The 25489-nt window shown below is 45.4% G+C and overlaps 1 protein-coding gene across 1 annotated transcript in view; it reads right to left on the reverse strand.

Moving 5' to 3' along the window:
- The window catches only part of DNAJC15 (DnaJ heat shock protein family (Hsp40) member C15), an 89483-nt gene that overhangs the window by 39443 nt on the left and 24551 nt on the right, over positions 1-25489 (reverse strand). Inside the window, exon 2 of the mRNA XM_063952857.1 lies at positions 2931-2982. Coding sequence (XP_063808927.1) covers positions 2931-2982 — 52 coding nt within the window. The remainder of the gene's footprint in view (positions 1-2930; positions 2983-25489) is intronic.

Below are 25489 nucleotides of genomic sequence, written 5' to 3' on the forward strand. Positions count from 1 at the left end.
AATTCCTAACTGCATAGCAAATTTACTTGGCGCAGTCGCACTGCGGACATTGCGCATGCGCATTAGCGACTATTCGCTCCGTTGCGAGAAAAAAATAACGAGCGAACAACTCGGAATGACCCCCTGTGTGTGTGAATGTGAGGCCCCCAGCAGAGAGAGCAGCAGGAGAAGTAGTGTCAGAGGGCGTAATCCAAGTTTCAGTAATGGCTAGTAGGTGTAGGGAGTTGGAAATGAAAAGGTCATGAGTACTAGCGGCGCTTCCACTGGGGGAAAACTACTGGGGCACAACTACATGGGGCAAACTACATGAGGGCTAAAGTATTGGGGGTATTACCACTGAGAGGCTAAACTAAAGGGGGGGGAGTAAACTCCTGGGGTCATAACTGCAGGGGCATTACCAGTGGGGGCATAACTACTGGGACTAAACTACAGGGGGCTAAATGACTGGGGGCATTACTATAGGTAACATTACTACTGGGGGCAATATTGCACGGGGCATTACCATTAAGGGCATTACTGATGGGGTGCACTACTAATGAGGGCATTGTAATGGGGGCACTTCATAAAGGGCACCACTCCTAGGGACATAAGGGGCAATACTACTGCAGGCATTACATAAGGGGCACTACTACTGTGGGCACTGTATAAGGGGTGCTACTGTTGTGGGAATTACTGGATGTGTATTACGGCATGCTACTAGTGCTTGAAGATGGCCGGTATACAACGGTATGGTCTACCGGCACTACTTCGAGCACTGCATGGCCGACAAAGAAGCTGAGCTCCCAGTCCGCCCTCCGTCCCTACCATTGCCGCCGCACCGGAAGCCCTGGTTCCAGACTCCCAGCTGCAGCGGATCTGGGACGAGGCCGGCTTTATTATCCCTGCCACCGCATCGAGCTCCTGTGACCGCGGCGCTACTAGTTCAAATCTGTCGCTGATTGGCTGCTGGTCTGCGTCAGTTTTGAAATATTAGCGCCGTGGTCACAGGAGCTCGATGCAGCGGCAGGGATAATAAAGCCAGCCTGGTCCCAGATCCGCTGCAGCCTCCCTCAGCCTACTCTGCCGCCCCGCCCTCGGGCCTCTGCACGCCGACAGCCTCCTCCTCCACACTATCTCCGAGGCTCACAGCCTCCTCCACCCCACGCCTACCCATCCACCGCACCGCAGACCACTGCCGCTGCTAAACAGGTAATCTTACCCTGCTGCCTTTCTCTCTCCCTAGTCCCTACTGTATGCCCTTGCTGTCCCTCTCTCTGTCACTCCCCTTCCCTGCTGTCACTCTATAATGTGAATTTCGGCTCATACCGTGTGCTATAAATGTGAATTTCGTTGCATACAGTGTGCTATAAATGTGAATTTCGGCTCATACCTTGTGCTATAAATGTGAATTTCGGCTCATACCTTGTGCTATAATGTGAATTTCGACTCGTACCTTGTGCTATAATGTGAATTTCGACTCGTACCTTGTGCTATAATGTGAATTTCGACTCATACCTTGTGCTATAATGTGAATTTTGACTCATACCTTGCGCTATAATGTGAAATTTGGCTCATACAGTGTGCTATAATGTGAATTTTGGCTCATACAGTGTGCTATAATGTGAATTTCGGCTCATACTGTTGGGTATAATGTGAATTTCGGCTCATACTGTTGGGTATAATGTGAATTTCGGCTCATACTGTGTGGTATAATGTGAAAGGGGCACCGGTAGGGGGTCCTACTATTGTGGTGCATAATGTGTATAAAGGGGTATATGGTGTGGTAAACTACACTGAAGGACACGCCCCCTTTTGAGTGGCCATGCCCCCTTTTCAGGAGCATGCCCACCTTCGGCGCGCACATAATTACAACCTTCACTTTTGCATACCCCCACATCAAAATTTCCACTTGGGTGCTACTACTGTGGGCATCATTACTATTGTGTGACCACGCTCCTATCTTTTTGAAATCACACCCCTTTTTGCCGCACGCAATACCTTTATTACATGGGCGCCGTGGGGAGGGGGGCGAGTTCCCCCACCTCTCTAGGACCATTTTAAGCACTGCTTGGGAGACAAGGATGAAATAACCTTTAGTTATATTGGAAGTTTATTTACCAATAAACAGTTGCTAAGTTGGAGAATAAGGCATTCATTTAAAGTTTGCCATAAGTCCATCTCTGTGGCGTTAACATACATATTTCCATACTGGCACTTGCCAGATACAATGTGCAGGTGCTGGAACTTAGCTGATGGCAGGGCCGTTTCTTGGGGAGGGCGAGCAGTGCAATCGCACGGGGCGCCCGCCTCGGCACTGACTGTGGCTCCCTGGCTTCCTCCTCCTCCCTCTCCACGAGTACCCAGCTCGGGGGGGCGGAGTTTTGCGGAATGACGGACTCTTGCCTGCTGTAATGTGTAAAATGGGGACTCTTGCCTGCCGTAATGTATAAAATGGGGACTCTGTCTGCCGTAATGTGGGGATTTAATGTATCAAGGGCATTGCGGTGTGTGGCATAATATGGTGCAGGGGGCATTACTGTGTGGGGCTTAATATGGTAGAATTTATTTTTTCCTATGGTGGTCATGATCTGTTGCTGCAGGGTCAAATACTGGGGTATAAGGTAGTCTTTTCCGACGAGGCCACGCCCATTAAAATGAAGCCACGCCCATCAAAATGAGGTCACAGCTGCTTGCTGGGAGCGCGCGCGCAAGTTTTTTTTTAATCTAGGGGGGGCGCATTTTTTTTTAATGTCATTGGGGGGGGGGGCGCAATTTTAAATCTCGCACTGGGAGCCAAATTGGCTAGAAACAGCCCTGGCTGATGGGCTGGCTGTCTCCTCTCCTTTTCTCTCGTTGGTCAGGCATGGGTAGCGGCAGCCCCCCTACCACAGTCAGGCAGGAGCCGCCGCTGTTTATCAATGTACCTAAACCTTTTGTGGTTACATCTTTACCTGCAAAAGCAGCAGCTGCAACTCCAAGACCAACAGCAATAAGAGTGCCACCCTAAAAAGGGGAAGAAAAACAAACAAAAAAACACTTAAAATGTTTGCAGTACCACTACATCGTACGACTTTAACACAAGCATCAATGGCACAAAACAGAAAATGGCTATCTTTAAAACCTGGACTGCTGGGGTGCCTTGAGGTTTGTGTTTGGGAAACACTGAGCTAATTAATTCAACATGGTGAGACAAAACAAAGTCCACAAACCCAACATTGCTAACCACGGTGCTGAGCTCATTAAGATGTAATTCTAATTACGTAAATGTCATTATGTAAATGTAAATTGGCGATAATTTCACTTCAATGTTCTATAAATAATAAGCAGAACATATGAGATTAATAAAATTTTTAGATTTGCTAATTTTTGCATTTGTTAGCTGCATAGGGAAATGCTACTGCATGCTGGCCAAACCAAACAAGAAATCTCAGCCACATATGCTTATAGGACAGTGGGGTAGATATATGAAGCAGTTATAAAAGAAGAGAAGTGTGCCATGCAATCGATCAGCTTTGAAGTAACAATTTATCAAGTGCATTGTACAACATTATACGTAGCAGCTGATTGGTTGCCATGGCACACTTCTCTACTTTTATCACTGCTTCATACATCTAGCCCAGTGTCCCTAGCAGCCAAATCAGGATTCAAAATAGACTGAAGTTAGCTGTAAAGGAAAAAATGCCCCACTGCATAGACATGTTTTTCATGCAGTGGCCCAATGTCCATCTGGCGTGAGTCCTTCCGCCTGCAGAAAAGATCCGTATAAATGAGTAAAATCCTTGGATTGACAATGGGGGTAATTCCAAATTGATCGCAGCAGGAATTTTGTTAGCAGTTGGGCAAAACCATGTGCACTGCAGGGGAGGCAGATATAACATGTACAGAGAGAGTTAGATTTGGGTGGGTTATTTTGTTTCTGTGCAGGGTAAATACTGGCTGCTTTATTTTTACACTGCAATTTAGATTGCAGATTGAACACACCACACCTACATCTAACTCTCTCTGCACATGTTATATCTGCCTCCCCTGCAGTGCACATGGTTTTGCCCAACTGCTAACAAAATTCCTGCTGCGATCAACTTGGAATTACCCCCAATGTTAGAAATATACAGTAAGTCTGCCATTCTGGCTTGAGAAGGTGGAGCAGGAATAGCTACAGTGGGAGTGTGTAAAAGGTAAGAACTCAAGTTTTGCATAAAGTACATGTGTCAAATGTTCCAAACACTCCTCAATTAACTCATTTATTGGATTCCCATAAAAAATGTATAATACAGTTTACCCATTAAAGCAAACATCCTCAGTTCTGTAGTGAATCACTGCCTCCTTTAAGTAAGTTCACCTTCAGCCTCACAGGAAGTAATTACTATAATGACAATTTAACAGAGGTAGACATGCATTGTTCTCTCAATGGAACAACATATGAGGGTTCATAAATTGCTCCCCAACATACAGTACATACTTTTGCCATACTGCGCTCATCCCTATCCAACAGCCAGTAAAGAAAACTGGTGGGAAGCTGTTACTCTCACTTGTAATTGTATCTGTTGCATCTGTTTTTGAACATATTGCTGGAACTGGGACACAAGCTGTTTATGAGGAAATTTTAAAAGATCACAATTCTACTTTAGAATAAGGACTTCCAGACAGCTGGTGAATTTTATTTTAACTTTTATCTATTTAGAGAATATACATTGCAAACTGTCAGTCATTAGGAAGGACAACATTTTAGGGCAGGACAACAATCAGGATATATATATATATATATATATATATATATATATATATATATATATATATATATATATATATATATATATATATATATATATTTTTTTTTTAATTATAGTGTTCCCCCTAGGATGAGGCAGGGGGCCGGAGTTCGGGGGCACATTGGCGCCCAGTCATGCAAATTAGGGGGCGTACTATAGAGGGTGTCTGTGGCCGGCGACATCACTTTTGGGGGCGTGCCCAGCACCTCCGTCGGTGCTGGGCTTCCCCCAGCTCTCTCCCAATGCGTGAATGGATGCCGCGCGCATGCGCACGGCATCTTTACACGCTGGGAGGGCAGGAGGCAGGCGGCTGTTCTAGCAGGGCTCCGCAAAAGGGGCAGGGCGCCGCTAAAACAGCCTAGAGTGAACACACACATAATGTATGTATGTATGTATGTATGTATGTATGTATGTATGTATGTATGTATGTATGTATGTGTATATATACACACACACACACATATACACACACAAACAGGTTGAGTATCCCATATCCAAATATTCCGAAATACGGACTTTTTTGAGTGAGATAGTGAAACCTTTGTTTTTTGATGGCTCAATGTACACAAACTTTGTTTAATACACAAAGTTATTAAAAATATTGTATTAAATGACCTTCAGGGCTGTGTGTATAAGGTGTATATGAAACATAAATGAATTGTGTGAATGTAAACACACTTTGTTTAATGAACAGTTATAAAAAATATTGGCTAAAATTACCTTCAGGTTGTGTGTATAAGGTGTATATGTAATATGAATGCATTCTGTGCTTAGATTTAGGTCCCATCACCATGATATCTCATTATGGTATGCAATTATTCCAAAATACGGAAAAATCAGATATTCAAAATACCTCTGGTCCCAAGCGTTTTGGATAAGGGATACTCAACCTGTATGTATATGTGTGTGTATATATATATATATATATATATATATATATATATACATACATACATACATACATACATATACACACACACACACCCACACATATATACATACACACCCACACATACATACATACATACATACATACATACATACATACATACATTGTGTGGTTATTAAAGATTTCTATTAAGTTATATGTTACTTTAACATGTACCACCTACTTAAACAATGTTGCAGACCATCGATATTCCCTGACGGCAGTGCCCTCTAGCAGCAGAATAATGCACCCTGCCACACTGCAAAAAAAACAACTGTACAGGTATGGTTTGAGGAACATGAAATAGAGACCAAGGTTTTGACTTGGCCTCCAAATTCCCCAGATATCAATCCTAACAAACATCTGTGGGATGTTGCCCCATCTTGCATCTTACAGGACTTAAAAGGATCCGCTACTAACAGCTTGGTGCAAAATTCTACAGAAAACCTTTCCGAAGTCATGTGGACTCCCTGTCTCAATGGGTCTGAGCTGTTTCGAAGGCATGAGTGGGACCTAAAAAATATTACGAATGTGGTTTAAATGTTATGGCCAATAAAGGCTTCAAACGCTCCTGCAGTTGGGTGGTCAGGATCTGATGGCCTATACAACAAATCTTATTCCTGACCTCCCGATCCATTGAAGTCATCTGAAGACATCACACACAGAGCTAAAAACGGCTCAGTGTATACAGGTGCATACCAATCTCATAATCACTCTGTTGGGTCAATGCGTTTATCAGCTGTGCAGAAAATATCTGCAAGTGGGCATTTAGTTCATACATACTGCAAAATATGTTAAGCAGATTAAAAAAAAAAAAACCCACACACAGCAAAATGACACCACTCTCTCCTAACTTAATTTGGACAGCTGCTATGGCATTTTGAAAAGATGCTGGTCGCGATTTTGACAGACTAACTTTACATATGCATATTTTTTGAAACGGCATGAGATATTGAAATAATATTTAGTATTTCTCTTAGGCTACATATATACTCTCCATATCCCAAATTTTTATCAAAATCTGAGCTGGTGAGGTAAAAATCAGTGTGTACATATCGCGATAGTGACACCTTCAAGATGACAACCACACAGTAATACTCGTATTCTGTAAGAACCGTCTGGTTTATTTGTCAGGAGGGCAGACCACAAGCAAAAAGAAAAGTCTCTGTGGTAAATTAGTCTCTACTAGATCAGCACCTTTATAAACCTAAAGCTCAACACCAGCTCTGTTGTTAATGGCTGGTATTACACCAGGTTGGGGCTTCTCAGCACGGCATCCCAATGGTAGAATCCTGTCAGAGGCAAGGTAAGTATATGTACCGTTCCGAAATTCCCCCTAACCCTCCCTTCCCGCAGCCTAAACGTAACCCTAACCCCTCCTTCCAGCAGCATAAACCTAACTTTCCCGTCCCTCCCCCTCAGCCTAACCCCAACACCCTGCAGCCTGAACCTAACCCTCCCCCACGGCTTACCTTTCCGGCGGATCCGCAAACACTCGGGACGGGAATACGGCGCCAGGATTGTGATCCTAGTCGGGATGCCGGTGTTGGTATTTTGACTGCCGGAATCCTGATCGAATCCCATTACACCAGTGTATTCTGTCAGCTCCCTCACTTCTTATAAAAATCTGACTAGACAAGGTTTTCTGTTTGACCAGCTCAAATTTAGCCACATTGAATCCTGCCAGCACGAGCTTCATCAGCAACAGTAATAAAACACACAATTTTTATATATGTATTCTATAGAAAACAAGTGTTTGCACACGGCTTCACTCATGCGCATGTCTGTTATTGCTCAGTGGAACTAATTTAACAACGTAGTACCATCTAATATAGGGATGAATACTGATCACAAAATTTCTTTGTAAACAATATTTGCCATTTTTCCTTCAGGGATTAACACAAAGAGATGCTTGGGGCTACTAACTCCTGAGAAAACCACGTAAAGCTGCCCATGGGAGAAGCAGCTTGTCCTGAGCGACTTGTTGTTAGTCATAGCAATGCAGATGCTTACAGGAAACTGCATTTGTTTTGTTGCATAACTTGCGGCAGAGTCAAATTCCGTGGAAGCAAGATCGGAACACCAACTTTCAGTGTACAGAGTGTCAAGAGTCTGTTTTTTCCATAATTGCCCTTCTCCCTAATGTCACATCAAGAACATACATACCTCAGCTTCTTTCTAGGTCACGTATGCCCCTTTCACACTGAAAGCAAAATCCCGGGTTATTGCACCAACACTGAATTTTGCTTAGTGTGGACCAGAGTCAGGACTGAGACTTGGGAATTTGCCGGCTGCTAGACCCGACAGACCCGGCTCTATGTCTGAAAACGTCATTAGCTATACAATACTGAAAACGCGATACACATTCATCCAGTAGTTTTTGTGTAATGCCAGAAAGAACAGACAAAAATTCAGTTGTTTTTTTTCCATCTCCTCAGCTCATAAACAGTCCTTAGAAGTATATTTCTCCAAAAAAATAATAGTTACGGTAGACTTACCGTTGATAACTCTATTTCTCCTAAGTCCACAGTATCCACAGGATAAACATTGGGATATGAGATAGCGACAACGGATTGGCACCAACGATCAAAGCTTTTGGCCTCCCAGCCTACACCAGGCCAGTCTCCTATCTCCCCGCCTACTGGCTCAGGCAAATCAGTTGTTTTCCAAAGCTCAAGGCAGGAGCATCATAGACAGCCCTAATCAGGCGAGAAGAACACACATGCACACCCTTCCATACAAGAAGAGGTTAGTAAGTGAAAGGATCCTCAAATCAGGTGCTTCAGGGTGGGATCCCTGTGGATCCCGTGGACTTGGAAGAAAGAGTTATCAACGGTAAGTCTACCATAACGATTATTTCTCCTGCAGGGTCCACAGTTTATCCACAGGATAACATTGGGATGTCCCAAAGCAAATTTAGTGGTGGGGACACTCCTGATTGGACAGGAGAATCCTTCGCCCGAATCCTTCGCCCGAATTCAATTGTCCTGAGAGGCAAAAAGTATCAAACTCATAATGTCTAATGAATGTGTTAATGGAAGACCATGTGGCTGCCTTATATATCTGTTCTGCTGAAGCACCCCGTTGTGCTGCCCATGACGGACCTACCTTATGAGGGAGCAGAGACATTAGCCGGAACAGGGAGATCAGCTTGAGAATATGCTTCTGAAATGGTCATTCGAAGCAATCTCACCAGTGTCAGCTTGTCAGCAGGCCATCTTCTCTTGTGAAATCCATAGAAAACGAAGAGAATGTGTTTTTCTGATGGCACTGGTACGATCTACGTAGATCCTTAAAGCACGGACTACGTCCAACGATGCATCTCCCGCAGAAAGGTCGGGCCCTTGGAAGGCCGGGATTACAATTTCTTCGTTAAGGTGGAATTTAGACACCACCTTACAAAGATACCCAGATTTGGTTCCGAGAACCGCTCTATCTGGTTAAAAAAATAAAATAAGATTTTACACTTACCGGTAAATCTATTTCTCGTAGTCCGTAGAGGATGCTGGGACTCCGTAAGGACCATGGGGAATAGACGGGCTCCGCAGGAGACATGGGCACTTTAAGAAAGACTAGTCTCTGGGTGTGCACTGGCTCCTCCCTCTATGCCCCTCCTCCAGACCTCAGTTAGAGAAATTGTGCCCAGAGGAGATGGACAGTACGAGGAAAGGATTTTTGTTAATCCAAGGGCAAGATTCATACCAGCCACACCAATCACACCATATAACTTGTGATAAACTACCCAGTTAACAGTATGAACAAACAACATAGTCTCGGTCCAAACCGATGAATTCTAATATAACCCTTATGTAAGCAATAACTATATACAAGTCTTGCAGAAGAAGTCCGCACTTGGGACGGGCGCCCAGCATCCTCTACGGACTACGAGAAATAGATTTACCGGTAAGTGTAAAATCTTATTTTCTCAAACGTCCTAGAGGATGCTGGGACTCCGTAAGGACCATGGGGATCATACCAAAGCTCCCAAACGGGCGGGAGAGTGCGGATGACTCTGCAGCACCGATTGAGCAAACAGGAGGTCCTCCTCAGCTAGGGTATCAAACTTATAGAACCTTGCAAAGGTGTTTGATCCCGACCAAGTAGCTGCTTGGCACAACTGTAATGCCGAGACCCCTCGGGCAGCCGCCCACCTTCCTAGTGGAATGGGCCTTAACCGATTTTGGCAATGGCAATCCTGCCGAAGAATGTGCTTGCTGAATCGTGTTACAGATCCAGCGAGCAATAGTCTGCTTTGAAGCAGGAGCACCAACCTTATTAGCTGCATACAGGATAAACAGCGCCTCTGTCTTCCTGACCCTAGCTGTTCTGGCCACATAAATCTTCAAAGCCCTGACCACATCAAGTGACTCGGAATCCTCCAAGTCTCGAGTAGCCACAGGCACGACAATAGGTTGGTTCATATGAAAAGATGAGACCACTTTAGGCAGGAATGGAGGACGAGTTCTCAATTCTGCCCTATCCACGTGAAAAACCAGATAGGGACTTTTATATGACAAAGCCGCTAATTCCGAAACACGCCTTGCAGAAGCTAAGGCCAACAACATGACCACCTTCCAAGTGAGATATTTCAACTCTACTGTTTTGAGTGGTTCAAACCAAGGTGACTTGAGGAAACTTAATACCACATTAAGATCCCAAGGCGCCACCGAAGGTATAAAAGGAGGCTGAATATGCAGCACTCCCTTCACAAATGTCTGTACTTCAGGAAGAGAAGCCAATTATTTTTGAAAGAAAATGGACAAGGCCGAAATTTGAACCTTTATGGATCCTAATTTTAGGCCCAAATTCACTCCTGTTTGAAGGAAGTGAAGTAAACGGCCCAAATGGAACTCCTCCGTAGGAGCAGTCCTGGCCTCACACCAAGAAACATATTTTCGCCATATGCGGTGATAATGTTTCGATGTCACGTCCTTCCTAGCCTTAATCAGGGTAGGAATGACCACCTCCGGAATACCTTTTTCCGCTAGGATCAGGCGTTCAACTGCCATGCCGTCAAACGCAGCCGCGGTAAGTCTGGGAACAGACAGGGCCCCTGTTGCAGCAGGTCCTGCCTTAGAGGAAGAGGCCATGGATCTTCTGTGAGCAAGTCTTGCAGATCCGGATACCAAGTCCTTCGTTGCCAATCTGGAACAATGAGGATTGTTCTCACTCTTCTTTGCCGTATTATTCTCAACACCTTGGGTATGAGAGGCAAAGAAGGGAACACATAGACCGATCTGAACACCCATGTTGTCACCAGAGCGTCCACAGCTACCGCCTGAGGGTCTCTTGACCTGGCGCAATATCGCTTTAGCTTTTTGTTGAGACGGGACGCCATCATGTCTATCTGAGGCAGTCCCCACCGACCCGCGATCTGTGCGAAGACTTCGTGATGAAGTCCCCACTCTTGAACCCAGACGTGGCTGAAAAATCGAAGACGTGCCCCCCACTTGAGCTGACCCCCTCAGGGAAGCCCCAGCGTCATGCGGTGGATTTTGCCGACGTAGGGGAGGACTTCTGCTCCTGGGAACTAGCTGTGTGCAGCTTTTTTCCCCTGCCTTTACCTCTGGCAAGAAAGGACGATCCCCGTACCTTTTTGCTTTTATTTGAACGAAAGGACTGCATTTGGTAATGAGGTGCCTTCTTAGTATGTTGTGGGGGAACACAAGGTAAAAAATTCGATTTTCCAGCCGTAGCAGTAGAGACAAGGTCCGAGAGGCCTTCTCCAAACAACTCCTCCCCCTTGTAAGGCAACGATTCCATATGCCGCTTTGAGTCAGCATCCCCCGTCCACTGTCGGGTCCACAAGAGTCGCCTAGCAGAAATAGACATAGCAATTATTCTGGAGCTTAGTAAACAAATGTCTCTTTGAGCATCCCTCATATATAACGCAGCATCCTTGATATGCTCTATGGTCATTAGAATGGTATCCTTATCTAGGGTCTCAATCTCCGTAGACAAGGAATCCGTCCATGCTGCGACAGCACTACAAATCCAGGCCGATGCCATAGCCGGCCTAACAATAGTACCAGAATGTGTGTAAATGTACTTCATGGTAACTTCCTGCTTACGATCCGCAGGATCCTTGAGGGTAGCAGTATCCTGGGAAGGTAGTGCCATCCTCTTGGATAAGCGTGTCAACGCCTTGTCTACTTTAGGCGAAGATTCCCATCGTATCCTGTCCTTTTGTGGGAAGGGATACGCCATAAGAATCCTTTTGGGAACTTGTAGTCTCCTGTCTGGAGATTCCCAAGCCTTTTCGCACAATTCGCTTAGCTCAAATGAGGACGGAAAGGTGATCTCAGGCTTTTTCTCTTTATACATGTGTACCCTCGTGTCAGGGACAGGGGGTTCCTCAGTAATATGCAAAACCTCTTTAATAGCAATGATCATGTAACGAATACCTTTAGCCACTTTTGGCTGTAATTTTGCATCCTCATAGTAGACACTGGAATCTGAATCCGTGTCGGTATCTGTGTCAGTGATCTGGGATAATGTGCGTTTCTGAGACCCAGAAGGTCCCGGTGCCACTGGGACAGGCATGGTCTGACTACCCGACTGATCCCTAGCCTCAGTCTTGTCTAATCTCTTATGCAATAAAGTTACATTAGCATTCAAGACATTCCACATATCCATCCAGTCCGGTGTCAGCGTTGCCGACGGCGACCTGACATTCATGCACTCCCCCTCCTCCTTAGGCGAGCCTTCATCATCAAACATGTCGACACACGCGTACCGACACACTCCACACACACAGGGAAACTCTTTTCTGAAGACAGGTTCCCCTTTAGGCCCTTTGGAGAGACAGAGAGAGAGTATGCCAGCACACACCCCAGCGCTATATGACCCCGGAGAAAAACACAGAATGTTTACCCAGTAGCGCTGCTGTAATGTATAATCGCCAATTATGTGCCCCCCTCTACTTTAAAACCCTCTTTCACCGTGTGTCAAGCAGGGGAGAGTCCGGGGAGCTTCCTCTCAGCGGTGCTGTGGAGAGAAAATGGCGCTGGTGAGTGCTGAGGGAGAAGCCCCATCCCCTCGGCGGCGGACTTCTGTCCCGCTCAACCTTTGTAAAACATGGCGGGGGCTCTTTTATATACATGTACAGTGCCCACCTGTACATGTATATAGGTAATTTTGCCATAGGAGAGGTATTCATTGCTGCCATGGGCACCCCCCCTGCGCCCTGCACCCTTACAGTGACCGGAGTGTGTGAGGTGTATGGGAACAATGGCGCACAGCTGCAGTGCTGTGCGTTACCTCAGTGAAGCACCCGAAAGGCTTCTGCCACCTCAGAGTCTTCTTTCTTCTTTTCTTCCGGCTCTGTGAGGAGAACGGCAGCGCGGCTCTGGGATGAACGCCCAGGACAAACCTGTGTTCCACTCCCTCTGGAGCTAATGGTGTCCAGTAGCCGAGAAGCAGAGCCTATCATTTAAGTAGGTCTGCTCCTCTCTCCTCAGTCCCTCGATGCAGGGAGTCTGTTGCCAGCAGTGCTCCCTGAAAATAAGAAAAAACCTAACAAATATGCTTTCTTAGCAGGAAACTCAGGAGAGCTCCCTGCAGTGCACCCATCTCTTCTGGGCACAGTCTAAAAACTGAGGTCTGGAGGAGGGGCATAGAGGGAGGAGCCAGTGCACACCCAGAGTCTAAAGTCTTTCTTAAAGTGCCCATGTCTCCTGCAGAGCCCGTCTATTCCCCATGGTCCTTACGGAGTCCCAGCATCCTCTAGGACGTTAGAGAAATAATAATAATCAGAAAAAGGAGGGCGACATATTAATGCCCCTAAATTTTAAACTCTTCTAGCTGAAGCAAAAGCCAGTAAAAAGAGAACTTTAGCCATCAGCCATTTAAGATCCACTTGCTTTAGTGGTTCAAATGGGGAAACTTGAAGGTCCTTTAGGACTAAACTTAAGTCCCAAGGCACTGTAGGAGGAACAAAAGGAGGTTGAATGTGCAGCATTCCCTGGAAAAAAGTGAGCACATCCTGTAGGTTAGCACTTTTCTTTTGGAACCATACAGTCAATGCCGACACTTGCACTCTCAAGGAAGCCACCCTTAGACCTTTGTCCATTCCTGCCTGAAGAAATGCTAGTACTCTGGAAACTCAAAGACCTAGGGTCAAATTTCTGGTCACTGCACCATTGACTATAGGCTTGCCATGGTCAGTGATAAATGCGAGCTGAGGAAGGTTTCATTGCTCTGAGCATTGTTTGAATTACCTGTTGTGAGAATCCTCTTGCTTTCAGGATGGAAGCCTCAAGAGCCACGCCGTCAAATACAGTCGATCGAGTGGAACTGAGCATACGCCACCACGTCGAATGTCGACACCATCAACCCCATCACATGCATTGCTGCGTGAATGGATACCCTTTGACTGTGTATCAGCTTCTGAATCCTTTACTGAATTTTGGATATTTTGTTAAGTGGTAAAATTACTCTCTGAAGACCCAAATCCAACACCGCCCCCAAGTGAGTCATCCGTTGTGATGTAACCAGGGACGACTTTGCCCAATTTATGAGCCAACCGTGTCTCTGCAAGCAAGCTATTGTCTGTTGCAGATGACACTGAAGCAATTCCTGAGACTGTGCCAGGATTAATAAGTCATCTAGATATGGAAAAATCCTTATCCCCTGTTGATGGAGATAAGATGCCATTACCAATATAATTTTGGTAAATACTCTGGTAGGGCCTGAAACTGAAAATGTTGCTGGAGGATAGCAAACCTGAGATAGCGCTGATGGGACAGTGCTATAGGAACATGTAGGTAAGCATCCTGGATATCCAGGGATACCATAAAATCCTCCGGCTCCATGGCCAAAAATGATGGAACGTAAAGTCTCTATATGGAACCGAGGCACCCAAATGAACTTGTTCAGCACTTTGAGATGGAGTATGGGCTGGAACGACCTATTTGGCTTTTGGACTAGAAACAGGTTGGAATAAAAACCTTGTCCTGGTTGCGCAGTAGGAACTGGAATTTTCACTCCTGACTGAAGCAACTTCTGAACTGCCTCTTGCAAAGCCCTGGCCTTCGTTTCCACTGAAGACGGGCTGGTACAAAAAAACCTTTGCGGAGGGTGTTTCTTGAAAGCTAATGCATAACTGACTCTTTGAAACTTTCAACACTCTCCTTCGCCCCCCACCTCCTCCCTCACTGCCACTGACTTTGCCTCCTTCTTCATCTCCAAAATTGAGGATATCCAAAATGATATCTCCTCCCGTCACCCCTCTGCTGCCCCCTGCCCCCATCATCCCTCCCCTCCATCAAGGAAGTCCACTCCTCATCTTATCCTCCCCCCTCAACCTGCCCCTTGGACCCACTCCCCCCCCCCCCCCCACCACTGCCTGCTCCCACCTTGCTCACCTCTTTAACCTATCGCTCTCTACCGGCATCTTTTCCTCACCATTCAAACATGCTCTGGTCTTCCCTAGTCTCAAAAAAACCCAACCTCGACCCTTCATCACTCACTAGCTACCGCCCCATCTCTCTTCTCCCATTCACCTCCAAACTACTTGAACGACTGGTCTACAGCCATCTCACAAGCTACCTCTCTGACAACTCCATCCTTAATCCACTACAATCTGGCTTTCGCCCACTCCACTCCGAGACTGCCTTGGTTAAAGTCACCATTGACCTGCTTTCGGTCAAATCCAAGGGCCACTTCTCTCTGCTCATCCTTCTGGACCTCTTTGCTGCCTCCGACACCGTAGATCACCCTCTCCTCCTCCGCACACTCCAAAAAGTTGGCCTCTCTAGCACTGTCCTTGACTGGTTTACATCTTACCTCACTAACCACTCCTTCTCTGTGTCTGCCTCCGGAATCACCTCACACCCTTCCATCCTTCCTGTTGGTGTCCCTCAGGGTTCTGTCCTAGGCCCCCGTCTGTTCTCCCTGTACACCTCTTCCCTGGGTGCGCTCATTAACTACTTTGGCCTTCAATACCACCTCTATGCTGATGACACACAACTCTACCTCTCCTGATCTGTCCCCCTCTGTCCTCTCTCGGGTCTCCAGCTGCCTCTCTGCCATCTCCTCCTGGATGTCTGAGCGCTCCCTGAAGCTCAACATGGACAAAGCTGAACTTATTATCTTTCCCCCAGCCAGAGCAACACCCCCTACAAATATCTCCATCACTGTTGACAACACAATCATCTCCCCCGTTCCCCAACTCCGCTGCCTGGGCATCACTTGACTCCTCCCTCTCCTTTGCACCCTACATCCAAGCTCTGGCGCAATACTGTCGGTTCCAGCTACGCAACAGACCATTTCTCTTCCAAAGTGCAACTAAACTTATCATCCACTCACTGGTCATCTCACGACTCGACTACTGCAATGTCCTCCTCACTGGCCTCACTTGCTCCCATCTCGCTCCCCTCCAATCTGTCCTGAACTCCGCAACTAGGCTCATCTTCCTCTCCCGCTTCCCATGCACGAGTTCAAGATTTTGCCCGTGCTGCACCCCTTCAGTAGAACGCTCTCCCCCGCTCCATTAGACTCTCCCCGACCTTGCAAAGCTTCGAACGGGCACTGAAAACCCACCTATTTATCAAAGCGTACCCCTCCGATGCATAACCTAGTCTTTAGGCTGCTCCTCCATCCCCCCTGCCTCGAACATCTCTGCTTTGCTTGCATTCTGCCATCAGGCTACCTCCCGCTTGCTTGCACCTCATGTCATCCGTCGCCCCTCCCCACTAGACTGTTAGCTCTTCAGAGCAGGGCCCTCTTTCCTCTTGTTGTCTAAGCCCTCTTCTCGACACATTTCATTCAGCGACCAGCTTTACCTACTTTTTCTCCTACTGGTAAAGGCTCATCTCCATCTATGGCCGCCAACCCCAAACAGTACAAGGATTACTCCCTCGCTACTACTAAGATGTATTATGTTTTGGGAATCGTGTTGCTCTTTGTTACCTGCACTCTATTTTTGTAATTTATTTATTGTAATGCTAAGTTTTGCCTCCCTGTACTGTCCTTTGTACGGCGCTGTGAAACACTTGTGGCGCCCTATAAATAAAATGTGATAATAACACCAACAACACCACCACCGCTTCTTGCACCCAGGCATCTGTGGTAGACAGCTGCCAGATCTGTGCAAACTGAAGAAGTCAGCCTTCCACCCTGGGGTCCCCCAGGTGGAGGCCCGCACCATCAGGCTGATGGCTTATCTTCCGATTTGGAAGCCGGCCCTCTGGTAGCCGAATGCTTTTTAGTCTTACCAGACTTGTCAGATTGAGACTGTTGCCATAACCCTTTCCTTTTCCTTGAGTCTGAAAGGGCCGAAAAGCTGGAAATCTAGGCTTAGATTTGTGTGTGGAAGGAAACGTCACTTTCTTGGAGTCTGCTTCTGACTCCAAAATACTGTTTAATTCTTTACCAAAAATAATCTCTAGTAAAAGGCAAAGACTGCAGAACCTTCTAGGATTCTGAGTCAGCTTTCCATGTACATAGACAAACCGCTCTGCGAGCTGCTACTGTTGAGGCTGATGCCTGAGAGGCAATTATACCCATATCCAAGGCTGCTTTTTACATAAAAATAGCTGCCTGTGTGATATGTGCAATATGGGATTTTTGCTCTCTAGATGTCAATGAAAGATCATCCTCCAATGCACCAGCCCAGGCTGCCACTGTTTTTGCCATCCAGGCTGAAGCCATGGCTGGTCTTACGATTGCCCCAGACAAGGAGAAAATGGTTTTTAGAAAACCATCTATTTTCCTATCCGTGACATCATTTAATGATGTTGAAGGCAGAGGTAATGTAGATTTTCGTACCAATCGAATGACATGTGTATCTACTTTGGTAGCCACCTCCCCTTTTAAAACAGTACCCAGCCTGAAGAGGATAATGGGAATTCCATTTCTTTGGAATTCTAAACTTATTACTGGGTGTAACCCAAGCCTCGTGCATAATTTCCGTCAGCTGTTCCGACTCAGGAAACTCAGTCCTAACTGTTTTGGGATGTTTAAACACAGGTGTCTTAGATTTTACCAAAGGCTCTAGAGACTTCTCTAAGGATAGAATGGCTTTCATCGCACTAATTAGCTCAGGTATGTCCACTGAGCTGAGGCCTTCCTCCTCATCTCTGTATGCAGACCCGGAGTGCGATGAGTCCTCATCCTCCGACGAGTCCTTATCTGAAACAGGTGTAGACTGTGTAGATGTTGTTTCATGTCTATGTGATTTACTAACCACAGGCCTTTCAGCCTGTTTTTGTTGAGAGGCTGCCATTTCCTGTACTGGATGTAATAAACCCCAGGTGGAATGTTGCATGTAAGGGTTAATAGGGTAAACTATTCCTGGCATAGGGGCTGCAATTATCCGCTCAGCTATACTGGATAATGTCTGTGCAAACGTAGCCCATGGCGGTTCAACTTGAACCTGTGCCTTCCTTGGATTATTCAAGAGGCTTTGGTAAAAGCTAAAACAATTCGCACATAATCCATTTTGAACCAGATCCTGAGAGGTTAACCCAGCTCTGCAAGACAAACACGAAATGAGTGTAGGTGCTGCTGTGGAGAGTTTATCTTCCTCACCCTTGCCTCTCTTAGACATGATAAATAATTTGCACACCTGTAAAGTATTTACTACACAATTTGTGACTGCAATCACTTTAAAATTTGTTAAAGTGACATACAATACAATCCCTCCCTGCCTTGCACCAGCATTGAGGATAGGAATACACAGAAACTGACAGAATTATAGTAAAGTCAGCAATCACACAAGCAGTCACAGGTTATACATTAGTATAATAAGCAATATGAGCACAATCAACTACAGAAACATTTCAAGTATGTAGGAGAAACATATTACTGCATTACCTTATATAGGAGTTTAACCGTATTCAGTCGCACAGCGAAAGAAACTGGAGCAATAGTTTACAGACTCATATGCATCAGGCACTTTTCCAACTATTCGTACTCAAAGGTAGATAGAGACTTAGTGCTGTATCACCCAGCTCAGGAGAGTGGGATACAGGGAGACTTCACCCTGCTTCCAGGATCGATCAATATGTTAGTAAACGCCGAGTAGATCCAGACGCTATTAGTGTACACAACCATCCCGTGAGCCTATAGTGAACACAGACGCCCAAGTAAACACCGACGCACCAGTCATACAGCCCCCTATGCTGAGACTGGGTCCTTTTAGATACAAAGCATCTCAGAGGGAAGTGGGAACTCGGAGGAAACTGGTCATGAACTAGGGGGGAGGGGCGACCAAGGGAGTGTCTTACTCCCTGCTGCTGACATCAACCCTAGGGATCGCGGCCACATACTACCTCTGGAGCCTATGATCCCTGAGGCCTAGCGCTGGTGCACCCGAGTTGGCAGCCGCATCAGCGACTGTTCGGTAGTCTCCATCCCGGAACAGTGCAGCCGTGTCTTGCGTTTTCACTACTAAACGGAGCTGATGCCTTACCTACTCCCCGTGCTCCGACCACAGCCTGGTAACGTCTGCTGAACTTGCTAGTACATCCTAGACAGACAACCGCCGAAACAGCACTGTACACGTGGGTAAGCGTTGTCGCGACCCGGCAGGGAGTCGTTGGAGCGACTCCTTCTAAGGTACGTATAAGATGCTTTTTAGAAAGATCGTAAAAAAACAAAAACCTAGTAAGACTATAAAAATAAAATTAAAAATAAAACTTAAAAACCAGCAGCCCATTGACCATGGTCTGGCTCCTGCCACACCAAACAAAAAACTGATTTGCCTGAGCCAGGAGGCGAGGATATAGGGACGGGACCGCTGCATTCTGAGAGGCCGAAAGCTTTGATCGTGTGGTGCCAATCCACTGTCACTACCTCATATCCCAATGTTATCCTCTGGATAACCTGTGGACCTTGCAGGAGAAATGTGCGAGGATAACGCAAGAATTCAGATTTATTTTTTTGGCATAGGTACATTTGATTTCAAGCTTCAGCTACAAATGATACTGCCAGTACAGATGTGTCCTCATACACTACAGCTGCATTCGTACCAAACAGCCCTACTCCGCACACCAGCACCTGGTGGGACTCTACTTGTTTGTATGTGCATCTTTACCCTAAAGGCCAGTACTCACGGCACGATTTGGGAGAGATGTGTGCCGAGCGAACCGCTCAGCACACATCTCTCCCACCGCTCAGCACAGCGCGATGTGTGCTGAGCGTGCGGGGGGAGACGGGGCGCTCATTTCACCCAGCGGGTGAAACGAGCGACCTGCTAGATTGGCCTGCACGGCAGGCCAATCAATCTAGCACCAGCTATAGCGATGCGCGGGGCTGCGCATCGCTATTGCTGTGGGGGGTACACACGGACCGATCATGCTTAAAATCTAAGCAATCTAGTCAGATTGCTTAGATTTTAAGCAGCGATCGCTCCGTGAGTACCCCCCTTAACAAATGAAACAATTGGATGCGACAAAACTGCATCAAGAGACTGCATTGATTAATTTGATATGCAACACATGTACATCTGTGTGCGAAAGAGTCTAAATCTGTATATGAAGTGCTATCATGCAGCAGCAGGTTTTTTTCCATGACAAGTTCCCTAGCGCTTCATCTGCAACTTTGCACATATTTATAACTAACTCTTGTGGAGGTAAAGTTGTAGTTTGGCCTCTCTGGTACAGAGTGAGTGGAGTTCTGACTGCGATTCCGGCAGTGATGTCAGCAGTCACAGACAGTCGCATCACTGCAGGGGGAGGACTGTGCCGAGCGGATCTCCTCTTCAAAAGCCGGGAGATGCAGCGGGACAGCACTGTTACATGGGATGTGACCGTGTCAGCCATAGCCCAGCTGATGCACGTCAGTTAAGGTGTTAAAATGGCACTCAAAGAACACAGTTTGGACACCCCTGCACTACAGGAAACAAAAGGGGATAGCAAAGCTTGGAGAGAGATAACGAAACAACCAATCCGCTTCTATAATTTTACTGGCTGTGTTTATCTCACTCCAAGCTTTGATAAATCTCCCCTTATGGGCATTAAGAGTTGCTGGAATGGAGAATGAAATACTCAGGAGAAGTGTAGGATCACTGTGCCCAATGGCTAGTTTGCTGAGTGGGGACCTAACGATCACTTGAGTTACACAGACTGAGCTGCAATACTAAACTGATCAATAGTATCCACAGGACCAAGATTCAAGTGCTGACAACTATGTAGAAGTAAACTGGGAAACAGAGGTGAACAGTTCGGAGACTAAACTACAGTGGAGTTATGTGCAGAGAGAAGACAGCCTGTCACAGCACTCCCTCTCCCCAGCCCAGAGATATCTCATGGTGGTTATTAGTTACATGTACCACACATTAGCAGTAAGTGAAACTAGAAAGCAGGAGGGAAACCATCTGTTTCATCCCCAGCTGGAAGTATAACAAAGGCTGAATAATTTCTCTAGTGAACAGAAATGATTCACGTCCCATTCCCATGCACTGACATTTCCCATTCTGCTGAGGTGTCTATTCTGGGTATTTTATGAACTATCCTTGTACTTTTATGTCTTTATTTCAATTTCTGTGAGTAAAGCACTTGGATTTTATTTTAACGTACTGAAAACAAGATATGCTGACTCAGCGCAGTTATTGTCCAAAACAAGGAGTGGGAATACCCGCAGATCAGACAGAAGCGAATAAAACATTACATAAGGGCTGTAAATCTAGGGAGAACATTTGTGGGGAAGAAGCAGAAATGCCTAGATTCACGCTTGTATGAACACAAGTGTAAGGAAATCCAACATTCTGCATAATATGAGTGAATAAATAGACAATTCCGTGGGGCAGGAGGATAATTACCCTAGGTGACTGCCTGCAATACATGGTGCGTGCCATTCTGACGTTTATTCACCTTGCCAAGCTTTATTGACAAGGATGACCTTTAAAGCACTCATATGAGAAGGTCAAACGTGGCTGATATTCCCCCAAAAAACATCATATGGAACCTGGGATTTCACAGCTCTGGTGAGGTCACTGATTAAACACAAATTAAAGTTATTTACTTTTAACTGAGCTTTAGAAATCAATTTTTTTTTTAAATGTCAGTATCATTCCTTCCAGGTTCATGCACATAATTAGATTTCTTGTTTTGCTCCCCTAATCAAGTTTATAGTTAAACAGAAAAAAAACCAAGTCAACAAAGCAGATACAAATCACCAATTTTGCTATAATATCAAGCTGTTCAGTAGCCGCGTGGCATGCACAAATGCTAGGTGCAGTATTCAGGAGCCAGCATTGTGGGAGGACACAGTGAAGGCTGAGATAAGGAATATTCTTCAGTCGAGTTACATTTTTAGGACGTGAATAAAGGTTCAACCCACGTTATGTCTGCCTTCACTGTATACATACAATTACTTACCTTCAAGGATCGCTTCATACTCAGGTTTACATAGTGACTCTTAACAAGAAAAGAAATATGTTCTTATTTGCAGAAAAGGAATTTATAGTTATACCCAACACAATCTCCTTGTATAGAGCCAGAATGTCTCTTGCAGAATGCCAGCAATTCTTGTGAGCTCTGGGACTATGGGCCTAATTCAGACTTGATCACAGCAGCAAAATTATTCTCTAATGGGCAAAACCATGTGCACTGCAGGGGGGGCAGATATAACATGTGCAGAGAGAGTTAGATTTGGGTGGGTTATATTGTTTCTGTGCAGGGTAAATACTGGCGGCTTTATTTTTCACACTGCAATTTAGATTTCAGTTTGAACACACCCCACCCAAATCCAAATCTCTCTGCACAGGTTATATCCGCCCCTCCTGCAGTGCACATGGTTTTGACCATTAGAGAACAATTTTGCTGCTGTGATCAGGTCTGAATTAGGCCCCATGTTAATATAAGGGTCTATGGGGTCTATTTACTTAGCCTTGGATGGAGATAAAGTACCAGTCAACCAGATCCTAACTGTCATGTCACAGGCTGTTTTTGAATAATGACAGTTAGGAGCTGGTTGGCTGGAATTTTATCTCCATCCAAGGCTTAGTAAAAAGACCCCTAATTTGTAAAAGGGAGATTAGGTGAACAATGCCATAGTAAACTCTATGAGCATGTAATATAAACATGTTCACCACAGACTTCTGATCCAGGGGCTCTTAACTCCTGCCATTTAAATGTGCCTGACTCGTATTTTTAAAGGCAGACGCAGCTATATGTGAAAAGAAAGCCAATTCTATTCTGTGTGCATCTGCGTTTATTGCGCCGTGCTGTTCTGGCTGTTGCATTCAAACCATGTCAGAACACTCGCTTGTAATAAAACTCTACTAATTTCAAGGGAAAAGCATTGTGTACGTACCTGTTAGCTACATGCAGAAACTCTAATGAAGTGTTTCCCAGCCTCAATCCTCAAAGCACACTAAAGGGAGGAATTCAAATGTTTGAAAAGTCGGTTGGGTGTGTTTTTTCCTGTCTATTAGAGAGAGGGGGGGGGGGGGGGGGTAACAAAAACAAAAAAAAAACAGACACCCGACTGACTTTTCAAACAATTGAATATCCCCCTAACAGTCCAGGTTTAAGTGACATCCATACTTAAGCATAGATGGTTAACTCAAAATAACTGAGGTACTAATTAAATCACCTGTGCTCAAGTATGGCTATACTTAAAACCTGGACTGTTAGTCTGCCTTGAGGACTGAGTTTGGGAACATCTGTTTTAATGAAACCAATGACTTGTTAAAAGGAATAGGCAATTGACATGTATAGGTGTTTCCCCCCACTTTAATAGCAGATAGAGCGTTTCCCTATTGATAGTAGATGCTAGTCCTGGCTGCCTAGTTGCAGGGTGATATCAGTCATCTCCAGTTGTTATTGGGAACCAGATGAGGCTTACTAGAACTGGGCTGCTTGTAGAATTTTGGGGGTGGGAAGGGCTATACAGGTTGAGTATCCCTTATCCAAAATGCTTGGGACCAGAGGTATTTTGGATATGGGATTTTTCCGTATTTTGGAATAATTGCATACCATAGTGAGATATCATGGTGATGGGACCTAAATCTAAGCACAGAATGCGTTTGTTTCATATACACCTTATACACATAGCCTGGAGGTCATTTTAGCCAATATTTTTTTATAACTTTGTACATTAAACAAAGTGTGTCTACATTCACACAATTAATTTATGTTTCATATACACCTTATACACACAGCCTGAAGGTCATTTAATACAATATTTTTAATAACTTTGTGTATTAAACAAAGTTTGTGTACATTGAGCCATCAAAAAACAAAGGTTTCACTATTTCACTCTCAATCAAAAAAGTCTGTATTTCGGAATATTCCGTATTTCGGAATATTTGGATATGGGATACTCAACCTGTAATGCCATTTTTGTACATTTATTACTAGAGTTCCTCATTCATTTCAATAGCCTGGTAATGTTAGTGGGCATTTCACATATTGCACACATGTTGGGAACCCTACTGAGGCGAATGGGAAAAGCTCTGTACCGCTTGCATCCTGGAAGCACTGACAAATTCCTGTGAATATCCAATGGGAAGCAAAATAATGCAGACTACATAAATAACAGATTCATGTACGAATGCATAGCGTTTATATGCACTGTCATATGGGGTTTTGCACTCTCAATGCCAATGGTTAGGGGCCCTAGCAGTGACTTAATGGTTTTCCCAGAAAACTACTGCTCATCCCAATGGAAGCAATATTGCAGTGAAGTCTTGGTAATACAAAGCTAGCGATACAAAACAGTATACTTTATGCCTGATAATAGGATTTTAAATACCTACTGGTAATTCCTTTTCTCGTAGACCATAAGGGATATTGGGAACAGAATTAGTACAATGGGGTATAGACGGATCCAAAGGAGCCAGTGCACTTTAAATTTCTTTAACTGGGTGCGCAGGCTCCACCCCTCTATGCCCCCTCACACAGGCAGTTATAGGTAAAACAGTGCCCGAAGGAGAAAGGACATACTTGAGAGAAGGAAACATGAGAACAAGAAGTGTGGTGAGATAACCTGGCCAGCAACGGCTGGCAACAGAAAAACAGCAACACCTGATAACAGATAACCTGCAGAAGTCACCGCACAGAGGCGGGCGCCCAATATCCCTTATGGACTACGAGAAAATAATTTACAGGTAGGTATTTAAAATCCTATTTTCTCTAGCATCCATAAGGGATATTGGGGACAGAATTAGTACGATGGGGATGTTCCAAAGCTTTCAGAACGGGCGGAGACTGCTGTAGCATCGCCTGCCCAAAATGGGTATCCTCAATGGCCAGGGTATCAAATTTGTAGAATTTCACAAAACAAAGTGCCCCAACCAGGTAGCCGCTCGGCATAGTTGCAAGGCCGAAACTCCACGGGCAGCCGCCCAGGAAGAGCCCACTGACCTTGTAGAGTGGGCCTTCAGAGACTGAGGAACCGGCAAGGGTGCCGACACACAGGCCTTTTGGATAGTAAGCCTAATCCAATGAGCAATGGACTGCTTTGAAGCAGGACAACCCTTTTTCTGCGCATCATAAAGCACGAACAAGGAATCAGTCTTCCTTACCAGAGCTGTGCGCCTGACATAGATATTCAAAGCACACACAACATTCAAAGACTCCAGAGGATCCGAAGGGTCAGAACAGGACAGAACCACAATAGGTTGATTCAGGTTGTCAAAGTCGAAAAATATTGTAATGCATATGCCCTGTACTAACCCCATGCACATGCCCGCTGCGCGTGCACTCAGTCCGCCGTGCGTGCACATATCCGCAATTTGCGTAGGATCGCTCCTGCGATCATGCGCGTGGTATGGGTATTTACGGCGGAGTTTGTGAGCACGTAGAGGGTTATTAGAACATTACATATTTAACCCAAATAGTGCATTTTGTACACATAGTTCCCC

Source organism: Pseudophryne corroboree, chromosome 2, assembly GCF_028390025.1.
Source record: "Pseudophryne corroboree isolate aPseCor3 chromosome 2, aPseCor3.hap2, whole genome shotgun sequence".
NCBI classification, from domain to species: Eukaryota; Metazoa; Chordata; class Amphibia; order Anura; family Myobatrachidae; genus Pseudophryne; species Pseudophryne corroboree.